Here is a 12,481-nt window from a genome sequence, read left to right as displayed (position 1 = left end):
AATGATAGTTTGAGGGGATAAAATGATAGCTTCAAATGATATAAATTGATTGTTTGAGTTCTTTGGTTGGATAAAATGATAGTTTCGGGGAATAAAATGATAGTTTCAGTGGATAAGATGATAGTTTCAGTGGATAAAATGATATTTTTGTTTCATAATGATAGTTTAAGATTTTTTGATGATAAAATGATACTTTTGCATCATAAAATGATAGTTTGAGGGGATAAAATGATAGATTCAAATGATAAAATGATACTTTTGCATGATAAATTGATTGTTTGAGTTCTTTGGTTGGATAAAATGATAGTTTCGGGGAATAAAATGATAGTTTCAGTGGGTAAAATGATAGGTTCAGTGATAAAATGATATTTTTGTTTCATAATGATAGTTTTAGATTTTTTGGCTGATAAAATGATACTTTTGCATCATAAAATGATAGTTTGAGGGGATAAAATGATAGTTTCAAATGATAAAATGATACTTTTGTATGATAAATTGATTGTTTGAGTTCTTTGGTTGGATAAATTGATAGTTTTGCGGAATAAAATAATAGTTTCAGTGGGTAAAATGATAGGTTCAGTGATAAAATTCTCTCAATTATATGAAAACATTCCGGACGCGGGGGCTGACTCAAATCCATTTGTATGGTTGTTGAGCACTACTGCATTTTTATATGTTGCGAGAGTATTTGTGTTGTGTGTGATGCTTCTGAATATATTAGACATATCATTGCCTAGAAAAAAACCGTGACATAATTGGGAATGTATGCAGTGGGATTCGTTTAACTGTAAAGTAGATTCATGATAACAATTTGTAGTATAATTTTATTCATAATTTATACGGATTTTAAATGTCCGGGCAAACAATTTGATTTAAACGTGATGATTCGGTTTGTTAGTTTTATTTCGCCTGTCGCTGAGGATAAAATGGGTGAAACATGTTTCTTGTACATGAATAAATAGGTTACCAATCAGTATGAGGTACAGTGGCGGACGGAATTCATAACAAGGGGTACGGTTGTACCACCAATTTTTTTTTACTACTATTATATATATATATATATAATAAACGTACCCCCATAAAAAAATTATTACTATTATTATACATATGATTTTGTTAGTGGCGTATTTTATACAAAAATTTTCAAAAGATAGCTATGAATATTGAAGGAAGATACATCTGATTTAAGGAAATAAATCAAAATGTAAGCTTTGAGAATGAAATAAAATTTAAAAACTAAACCTAGTTCTAAAAAACCTCCATCCGCCCATCGCTAGACTAAGCCTCCACTCTAGCAGCCCTCCACCTTCTCGGCTTCCCGTACGGCGACCAGCAGCAGCAGGAGCAGTCTCTCGCTCCGTCAACGGCGGAAAAATCGATCCAGCCATCCAATATCCTGGTTTGTTTCTTGATTTTTGGAAGACTATTAAATTAGAGAATGGCAATGATAAATTCTGTTCCCAATTCCACCGCCTAATATTTAATATCTTTCTCCAATTTCTATGACTTTATTAAACATCTTTACTGCAGTGCTGTCATATAGTTAAAACTTTAATTTCATGTTTTGTTTAAATTATTCAGTCTATTCTAATTTCTAAAGAAGACAAAATAGTACTACTAGTATTTATACAATTATACTTAATTAGGAAGTGGATAGTGTAGTGTCTAGTTTGTGACTTGCTGGCCATCACTTTCGAGAGTTTTCTTTTTAAGTTTTTTAATAATTTTAGTTTTCAGATTTATCATTATCCAGAAATTTGAGTCAATAGCTAATGATTTTATTAAAGTTTTATTAGTAAAAGTATATAACTTTGCATATTTCTAATGTTTTTTTTAGAAAGTAGAATAATGAGAAAACAATCTGATCCTCGAAATATTTTCAAACGAATGAAATCTCATGATAGTTCAAGTCCTTCGGCTCCAAATGATAATGTCACTCCTTCAAATGTTAGTGAGTCTCAAGCTCCTTTAAATGCTAGCGTTTCTCCGACTCCTCCCAGTGTTACTGTGACTCCTTTAAATGCTAGTGTGTCTCTGTCTCCTCCAAATGTTACTGTGACTCCTTCAAATGCTAATGTATCTTCGACTCGAACTGTCCCATTAGAGGAAAAAGAATTGATTTATGATGTTGAAAAACTTAATCATGATCCTGCAAAAAGAGACAGTATAATGAAATATCCTCCAAATGAGCGAGATGCAGTCAGGAGAGCATATATTCTTAAAAAGCCTTGTCAGCCAAGATCTCATAAATTTCCTAGAAAAAATATTGGAGGTTCACGTCGATTTATGTCTTATTGGTTTGATATATGGGATTGGCTTGAATATAGTACTACAGAAGATGCTGCATTTTGTTTTGTTTGCTACTTGTTTAAGAATGAAGTTGGACTTTTACTGCAGGGGGAGATGCATTTGTGAACAAAGGATTTAAGTCGTGAAATAAGCCGGACAGATTTATAAAGCATATTGGTGGAGTAAAAAGTGCTCATAATCTTGCTTATGAGAAATATGTGAACTTAAGAGACGGCAAAAAAAAGTATATTCTTGTTTCTCTAGATAATGCCACCGAGGTGACTATAAGAGAGTATGACATTCGTTTGAAGGCTTCAATTTCATGTTTGCGTTATCTACTGCGACAAGGTTTGGGTTTTCGTGGACATAGAGAAAATAGTGAATTCCTTAACAGAGGAAATTTCCTTGAACTTCTGAAATTGTTAAGGACACACAATGAAGTTGTTTCAAAGGTGAATTTGGAAAATGCTCCCGGAAATTGTCAATTGATATCTCCAACTATTCAAAAGGATATTATCAATTGTTGTGCTAAAGAAACAACTAAGCAAATTGTGGATGAACTAGGTGTTGACTATTTTGCTATATTAGCCGACGAATCAAGTGATGTGTCCCAAAAGGAACAATTATCTCTTTGCCTACGCTATGTTAAAAGAAAAACGGGACTAGTAGTGGAACGATTCATTGGTCTTGCTCATGTTGGTGATACCACAGCCTTGTCTCTTAGAAGTGCAATTATATCATTGCTTATGGAACATTCATTGAGTCCATCTAAGATTCGAGGACAAGGATATGATGGGGCTAGTAACATGAAGGGTGAGATACACGAACTGAAGACTTTAATTATGGAAGATACTCCAAGTGCTTACTACGTCCACTGCTTCGCCCACCAACTTCAACTGACTCTAGTAGCCATTGCCAAAAAGAACGATGAATGTTCTTGGCTTTTTGATACGGTTGCAAGGTTGTTGAATGTTGTTGGAGTTTCTTGCAAGAGAAGGGAATTGATTCGCGAAATTCAAGCACAAAAACTTGCTCAAGCGTTGGAAGTTGACGAACTTGAAACAGGGTCTGGGTTAAATCAAGAACTTGGTTTGAAGAGGCCCAGAGACACTCGTTGGAGTTCTCACTACAAAACTCTTTTGAATGTCATGGACCTATTTTCTACAATTTTTAAGGTTCTTATGATTATTGGGAAGGATGGCTCTAAATCGGAGGATAAGTGCAAAGTTCAGGGCATTTTTTACTCAATGGAGTCATTTCACTTTGTTTTTATGGCACTACTAATGACTACTATATTTGGGTATACTAACAATTTGTGTCTTGCTTTGCAAAGAAGGGATCAAGATATTATTAATGCTATGAGGCTTGTCTCTTTAACCAAATGTCAACTAAAGAAAATGAGGGAGGACGGATGGGAGATTCACTTAAACAAGGTAATCTTATTTTGTAATAATCATGGCATTGCCTGTTATATGCCTCATGGAAGATCAAAACGTTTTGTTCAACAAGTTACATATCGTCATCATTTTCGCATTGATGTGTTTATAGAGATAATTGATTTATTACTTCAAGAATTTGATAATCGATTTGATGAAGTCAATATGGAGTTGATCAGATGCATGGCTTGCTTCGATCCTAGAGATGGCTTCTCTTCTTTTGACAAAGAAAGTGTACTCAAACTTGCAACTTTTTATCCTTCCGATTTTCAAGCATTGATTTGAGGACTCTTGAGTGTCAACTTGATATATTCATGGAAGATATGAAAAGAGATAATGACTTTCAGAATTTGCAAGATATTAGTTCTCTTTCAATGAAGCTTGTTGAAACAAAGAGGGATGTTTCTTATCCCCTTGTCTTTTTGCTTATCAAGTTGATTTTGATTCTTCCGGTCGCTACTGCAAGTGTATAGAGAGTATTTTCTGGAATGACGTTTGTGAAGAATAAGTTGCGAAATAGAATTAGTGATCAACCTTTGAATGATTGTTTGGTGACTTCATTGAGAAAGAAATGTTCCTACAAGTCTCTGATGATATCTTCCATCGCTTTGAAGAAATGAAGACTCGTAGAAAAATAAATTAGATATTATGTAGTTTTTATTTTATTTTATTTTGAAATACACGAGTTCAAAATTGAATAATATTTTAAAATATTATTTTACTGTTGTTTTCTATTTTTCTAGTGTTATATAATTATATATCATACGAGTCGTACCCCCAGATGAAAAATCCTGGATCCGCCACTGATGAGGTAGAGAAAAAGATGCAAGGGTTTGGAATAAAATGATAGTTTCAGTGGGTAAAATGATATTTTTGTTTCATAATGATAGTTTTAGATTTTTGGCTGATAAAATGATACTTTTGCATCATAAAATGATAGTTTGAGGGGATAAAATGATAGTTTCAAATGATAAAATGATAGTTTTGCATGATAAATTGATTGTTTGAGTTCTTTGGTTGGATAAAATGATAGTTTCGGAGAATAAAATGATAGTTTCAGTGGGTAAAATGATAGGTTCAGTGATAAAATTCTCTCAATTATATGAAAACATCCAAAACATCAAAGCTACCCATAAAACGAAACAAATCAATAAATAACACGAAAAAATAATGATTGAATCTTCATTTCTTGAACTAAGAATGGTAGCAATGATTCAAACAAATTAAATCAACTATACATGCTAGTATAATAATTCAAGACAACTTTTGTTCTTAGCTAGTTTACAAAACAATAAAATGTCTCATATTTCCATATTTTCATCTTACATGAAAACAAGTTATATGGATCATGGAGTACCAAAATAAGCAAACACACCCCATCACTGAAACGACGTCGTTCGATTCTGATTTATACTTCCGGCACAAGACTTTCCGTTCTCCAAAATCCAATTAAAAGATAGTGCACAGCGCCTATGATTCCTTCGAGCTCCTCCACAACTCCACCGCCAAAATCGATGCCGTCGCATCCTACGGCCACAACCTCCTACTATCCTGCTCTGACGGCTCCCTCCGCATGTACTGCCTGGAGTCCTCCGCCAACGACCTCCGATCTCCGACTCCGTCCTCCGATTTATATCTGCAGTACCCTGAGCTGAAGAAGGAATATGGAAACAAAATCGCTGAGAAGAGGAGAGAATCGAACTGAGAGAGAGTGAAAGAATGGAGCGAAATTCCGAAATTCAGAAATTCAATGAGGGATATGACATATTTACCCTCTGTGCCTTTTTTATGAAGTAAATCTAAGTTTGAATCTCAGCCACAAGATTAGAAAATATGTGTGGTTCAGATTTGGTTATATAGTTATTACGTGATTTAGGGGTTATCATATGATCACAACTCTATATATATATATATATATATATATATATAGAGGTGTGATCAAATACAAACTCTCTAAAATACAAACTATACAAACTATGTCACCGGAGTGTACAAATTCTGTCACCGGAGTGTACAAATTATGTCAACGGACTGTACAAATTCTGTCACCGGGGGAAGTACGGAGTGTACAAATTCTGTCGACGGGGGTGTCCAAATTCTGATTTTTCGATGTCAAAATGTTGACATTAGAAAAATCTCTTATATTAACCGTTGATTAGTTGTATTAAGTGAGTATGATTAAAGTTTGTATAGTTTGTATTTTAGAGAGTTTGTATTTTATCACACCCCTATATATATATATATATATATATAGGTGAGATGATCAAAATAAAAATGCATTTAAATCCAGAAATGCAACCCAAATCTTGGCCCAAGGATTAGATGATCTAATGATCAATAATTAACCAAAAACACGGAAGGTCATAATTAAACAATTTTAGGTCATATTATAATATTTGGGTTTAATGTTATGCTAAGATCATTTTAGGTCATGCTTTGTAGCATGACCTAAAAATTAACTAACTATGACCTAAAAGTGCCATACGTATGATATTGTTCTGCGTTTCTGTATTTAAACCTAAAAGTGCCATACGTATGATATATATATATATATATATATATATATATATATATATATATATATATATATATATATATATATATATATATATATATATATATATCGGGGTGTGATAAACTACAAACCCTCTACAATACAAACTATACAAACTTTAATCCTACTCACTTAATACAATTAATCAACGGTTAATATAAGAGATTTTTCTAATGTCAACATTTCCTACAAATCTGTACACTCCGTTTACACCGAACAATCAGAATTTGTACACCCCCGTTGACATAATTTGTACACCCTGTTGACATCAGCCCCCGTTGATAGAATTTGTACACTCCGTTGACATCAGCCCCCCCGTTGACAGAATTTGTACACTCTGTTGACATCAGCCCCTGTTGACATCAGCCCCCGTTGACAGAATTTGTACACTCCGTTGACATCAGTTTGTATAGTTTGTATTATAGAGAGTTTGTATTTGATCACACATCTCTCTCTCTCTCTATATATATATATATATAGAGAGAGAGAGTTGTGATCAATGTCGAACCAATTTTAAAGACCGAACTAGAGACCAAATCTGGGCCATTAGATCTAGTTTTTTTGATGAGATGTGCTGCTGTGTAAATTTTTCGGTCTTCATTACAAGCCCATTTTACTTCATTGTATAGGTTTATTACTTCATTCTGTACGTAATACTTTGAAACTACAACATATTTTTACTCTCTTCCAGTAGGTTTTGAAATGATTCAACATTTGTTTCATTTGAATTCATTGACCTGAGTTTTTACTTTATTTACATTAAAAAATGCAATTTATTCAAGTGCGTTTATTACTTCATTCAGAAACGTTATTACTTCATTGGATAAGGTTTTTACTTCATTCCAGTAGGACTTCAAATGCTTCTACACATACTTCATTCAAATAATTTATTACATCATTCCAATAAATTTGTGCCTCTCATCCTTAAAAACTAGATCTAAAAACTCTAATTTGGTATGGTTCGATGGTTCGGTCTTTAAGAGTGGATTTGTGAATAATAAGACTCTATATATATATATATATATATTCATATGTCTACAAACAATGAAAAAGAAGACTTGAAGTTTACTAAAAATAATACTTTAATAGGAATAACATCTTTACAAAAATGTGTTAATAAAATAGTAGGACCAAAATTGTATTAAAGTGGCTTATTACCTCCTTATGTAAATTTTGAGCTCTTCATTTTGTAAAGGTGGCTCTTCACAAAGTGGCTTATTAGTTCGGTGCTTTCTCCCGGGAATTTAACGGAGTAAAGGTGAGCTTTTTGTATAATTAATGCTTTGATTAAACACCTCGATTCATTTGTTCTACACATAAAATTCTCAGTGCTAAGTTAAAACATTAGGACCTTTAAGATTAGTTTTACCCCCCACGTTGGTAACAGACTAACAATTGGGATTATAATAAAGAAATTGTAACACTAACCATTTATATAACACCAATATTTATATCTACTTTTTAAAATGGTTGGTGAAAAGAGAAAAAAATAAAGAATTTGAGTTCAGGATGCAATTTTTTAAATGTAGTCGAGTTAATAAAAATATTAAAGCTTCTTGATGTTCTTCAATAGAACGAGTTTTCAGCATCAATATTGTACTGAAATTTGAATACTAATAATACTCTATCACTTTATTTAACAAACAAATTGAATTATTAATAATACTCTTATCACTTTATTTAACAAAAACCGTTAATAAATTTAAAACTTTTAAAATATTCAATAAAATTGGTAACCAAACGTAAAAATCACTAATTAATATCCATATTCAAATATTTGGAATAGGTTAAAATTGTCTACATTTTTCCCCAAACATAACACATTTTCTATGTTAAAGTTGAAAAGTTACTTAGCAAATTAACATATGCCAATAAAAAAATTTCCTAACACATGCCAATAAATTTTAATGGACGATACCAATTACCATTATATATATCTTCTTCTCTCTCTCTCTCTCTAAGCTAATACAAGTGCTTTCTCCCGGGAATTTAACGGAGTAAAGGTGAGATTTTTGTATAATTAATGCTTTATCTTCAAGCCTTATTACCTCCATGTGTAAATTTTAAAGGACGATACCAATTACCATTATATATATCTTCTTCTCTCTCAAACGCTCTCTATCTCTCTCTAAACTAATACAAGTGGATCTTCAAGCCTTATTACCTCCTTATGTAAATTTTGAGCTCTTCATTTTGTAGGTATATTTTTTGAAGCTACCAAAGCTATCAAGTCCCTTGCCATCAACACCTTCCTCCTCATTTTAGTTCGAGGTAAATTCTCTCGAACTAAGTTTATTCATAGCGTTTTCATGTTTTTAGCAAAACATATTCAAGAATTTAGAACTTAATGGTAGAAAGGCTGAAGTGAATCTGAAATTTACTAAAGAAAATTAAGGAAGTGAATGGCCGATCACTTGTGAAGGAAGAAGAATAGAAGATGACTAAATATAGCATAGTTATATTATAAAATTGTTTTTCTCAAAATGGTGTATTTATTCTATAAGTAATTTATTCACTACAAAATTCATAATTTGAGCACATAATCCATAAAGCAACACTATAAAATGTTAAATTATAGTATTTGACTAGATAATTAGGATTAAAAAGAAGAAAACAGTTGAGGTGGACAAAAAAGTTTGTATATAGGAAATTTTAGAGGCTGTAACTTATTTCCACATAATCCATGAAAATTTATGGAAATAATAATTTGTAAGTTCATTTCTTCTTGATTTTTCTTTTAAATTTAATGATATGAGCATTTATATATTACGATTCTTTATATTTACTTTATTAGTATATAATTTGAGAATATATAGATTAAAGAGCTATACATTGTATGTGTAATATAATTAATACAATTTTGTGATTTATTTAATAATGCTTAATTTTTATTGTTCAACTTGACATTAAAATGTTGGGGTTAAAGTTTTTATGCTAAGTTAGAGTTTTAGTTGTTCAAGTTCAAAATAGTTCATTCATGTAATATTTATCCTCTTTAAAAATTTATGTGGTGTTGTTTTCCCTATCACATCATCAAAAAATCTGATATTGAATTTGTTAAGTTATATGTTAGGGATTTGGGCATGATTTCTCTGCGCAGATTTACTTGTTTGGGGTTCTTTATGGCTGAAATAACGAAATTTGGATATATATTGAATTCTTTTAATTTAAATGTGAACTTTGTAAATGGGAGATGTACTGAATGTTTATTTTTAAATTTGGACCCTTTTTATTCTAGGTGGGCCGATTTTAGGATCAGTGTTGGGCCCTCTAAATTTTGTGTAACCTTTGACTTAATCTGGCTCACGTTACTATTTTTTATTGGTATTAAAAAGATTCATTCCCTTATAATTAAATTTTTGGTTTTCATTGAATAATTAATCCAGTGCTTAAATTATTTATGTTTGGATTTTATATTTGAATTTAATAAGATTAATATATGTGTAGAAAATGGGAATCGCTCGTCATTTGCTGTGGTTTCTTATGTGGGCACTTGCGCTAACAACTCAAGTGTATGGTGTTCGCGACCGAAACATTACTCTTCTAGAGAGTGCTGTTGCTAAGGGCGCTGGTAAGTTTTTTAACTCATAAATAGATGAGAGAAAATATTTTTATTATTTATATAATTTGGTGTTGTTTTATTATACAAAGTGTGTCTAGATGGAACACCACCTGCATATATTTATTCAAAGGGATATGGAGAGGGTGCTAACAACTGGATTGTTTATATCCAGGTAAACTGTTTTTTTGAAATAGAAATTAATAGTAATTGTTTAGCTAAAATAATTATTTGTTATAGGGTGGTGGGTGGTGCATCTCGTGGGAAGATTGTCACAACAGATCAATGAGTCATTTGGGAAGTAGCACGAGGATGATGGCTGTATATACTTATTACCCACCCGAAATGGACGGGATGCTCGATGACAACGCTACATATAATCCACGTTTGTATTTTCTAATCTTCACATGTTCATCTTCTTTACCAATTTCAGTATAAAACATATCTTGACCTTATTATTAATTTCAGTCTTCTATAACTGGAACATTTTCTACGTTTTATAGTGTGATGAATCTTCCTTCATGTCAAATATTGATCAAGTAAGTCTTAAATTATTTTACCTAGATGCTACTTTTATACTTCATTACTTAGTTTTTAAGTTTTTATTTCGTAACAATACTACAATGATAAATGTTTGGTTTAGGAAATAAATTTCAAGGGCAAGGTGATTTATTTTAGGGGCGTTCGGATTTACGATGCTATGATGGAAGAGCTATTTCTAAATAAGGGAATAGCCGATGCTCAAAACGTAATGAAAATCTCCTTGAGTCATAATACATTGAATTGTTCAATTAATTATATAAATTATTATTCACTTTCATATTTTTCTTTACAGGTTATATTAACGGGTAGCTAACCACAATCTTGCATTTTGACAACTTTAGGACCCACTTCTCCCAAAGCACAACAGTTAAATGTATTTCTGATTCTGGTTTTTTTATACATGGGTAAGACGTATGCTAATTGAAATTTTATCATATTAAATTTTATATATCAAAAATAAAAGTTGTAATTTCTTTTTAATTTTTTTATTAATAGGGAGGGGTTGATTGGAGCTGATTGGAGGGAAGAACGATACTTTAATGTGGTCTCTACACATGTATGATTCATCTACAAAACATATTTTAATAGCAAAATTTAAAGTTGATAGATATACCATTTACTTTAAGTTCGTTAAATTTTAACCATTCAGGGTTAGCTAATTTGCTGCCTACATCATGTACAACAAGAATGAATCCAACATTGGTACGTATAAATATAAGTTGTTTTTACTTTTACCACCAAATGTTTTTTATAGCAATATGCTGACAATCATATTATTCAGTGTCTATTCCCGGAATACTTCATCAACGATGTCCAAACTCCCCTATTTTAGTTGAATCGGCTTTTGACCGGTGGCAGGTAAGATATTTGCCCATTCCAAAAGTATTTGTTTACATTCGACATATATTATTAGCATGTGTTAATTTTGGATTAAATCTCGCGAATGATTCTTTAAGTTTATTAGTTTGATTAGTTTAACTCGACAACATGACTATCATTACTCTTTTATTACAGTACGTTTCTTGTAAACCTTCCAATATCATATGTTTTAGATTCAACATTTGATACCGCCCGATACTTTAGCTGGATGAGATATTTGCGACAATAACACTACCACCATAGTATCCCAATTTAATTGGACACAATACAGCCTTATGAAAGGTGATCCTAAAACACTACATTTGTCTTAAATATTTATTTATGTTGGCAACTTTGGCGAGCTATGTGTGTAACAAATATATTCTTAATTTTGTAGATTTTCGAGCCACTTTCATACATACATTAAAGAGTCTTGACAACTCTTCAAGCATAGGGTATTTCGTACACAGTTGCTATGCCCATGGCCATGTCTTTGACGAAAAAACTTGGACTTCTTCATCATTGGCGAGGCATAACGTACTTGCAAATAAAGTAAGATAGCATGTCTAGTTCATTTGTTTCCAATTAATAACTAGTTTTTGACAAATGAATTTCAATTTTTAGAAAGTACTCTATATATAATTTAAAAACACGTTGTTTTTAGTTTATTTACTCAATTTGCTTTTAAAATGATCCAGGGTATTGGACAAGCAATCGGAGATTGGTACTTCAACCATAGTAGTTTTCAAGAGATAGACATGCAGAATGACCTCCCAAGAAATTGCGATGTTATCTTGAGTCAAACTGCTTTCAACCAGCTGTGTATGGATGTTCTCCAGCATGCGTAGTCACAAATTTCTCCAACATTTACTTCTATTAATTATAGCTTATATCTAGACCAGTTTCCTTTTCTCTTTATAGTTTGTTAAGCTTGTCGGATGCTCTTTTATTGGAAACAAAATATGCACAGTGTCCTTGCTGCTAATGAAATCGACTTTGTTGTAAAACTACCTTGTCCCTACTATAGCCTATTTTACATACCGAAACCAATCATTTTTTAATTAATTAATACTACAAAGTAAATAAATACAATAGTAGTATGTATTTACCTTAAACAACATTTATGAATAGACTAACACACGATGCGAAGATTAACAAAAAATGTAACACAAATATTATTTGAATCTTAAATTGCATCGTATATTAATTAGTGCCCATACATGCAATTTTTTATAGACAAAA

The 12,481-nt window shown here is 31.7% G+C and overlaps 1 protein-coding gene and 1 long non-coding RNA gene across 7 annotated transcripts; both read left to right on the top strand.

Annotated features, from left to right (window-relative positions):
• The first annotated feature begins 1,887 nt into the window (after positions 1-1,887).
• LOC121781596 (zinc finger MYM-type protein 1-like) lies at positions 1,888-4,010 on the top strand. The gene is made up of 2 exons (XM_042179322.1): positions 1,888-2,230; positions 2,554-4,010. The coding sequence occupies exons 1-2, from the start codon at positions 1,888-1,890 to the stop codon at positions 4,008-4,010; spliced, it is 1,800 nt and encodes a 599-aa protein (XP_042035256.1).
• Positions 4,011-7,514: 3,504 nt separating this feature from the next.
• On the top strand, positions 7,515-12,246 carry LOC121781310. Of its 6 annotated transcripts, XR_006046183.1 has the most exons (13): positions 8,394-8,550; positions 9,727-9,850; positions 9,931-10,013; positions 10,079-10,223; positions 10,307-10,377; positions 10,482-10,586; positions 10,674-10,785; positions 10,877-10,937; positions 11,031-11,083; positions 11,163-11,239; positions 11,434-11,542; positions 11,637-11,791; positions 11,938-12,246. It is a non-coding gene; the product is annotated as an uncharacterized LOC121781310 (long non-coding RNA). The 6 variants fall into 6 exon arrangements; XR_006046179.1 differs by adding an exon at positions 7,515-7,537 and having other exon boundaries at positions 8,479-8,550; positions 10,079-10,586; XR_006046181.1 differs by having other exon boundaries at positions 10,307-10,586.
• Positions 12,247-12,481: the final 235 nt, after the last annotated feature.

Source organism: Salvia splendens, chromosome 20 (genome assembly GCF_004379255.2).
Source record: "Salvia splendens isolate huo1 chromosome 20, SspV2, whole genome shotgun sequence".
NCBI lineage: Eukaryota > Viridiplantae > Streptophyta > Magnoliopsida > Lamiales > Lamiaceae > Salvia > Salvia splendens.
The sequence above is the reverse complement of the archived record's forward strand: the minus strand, read 5'-3'. Positions and strand labels throughout refer to the sequence as shown.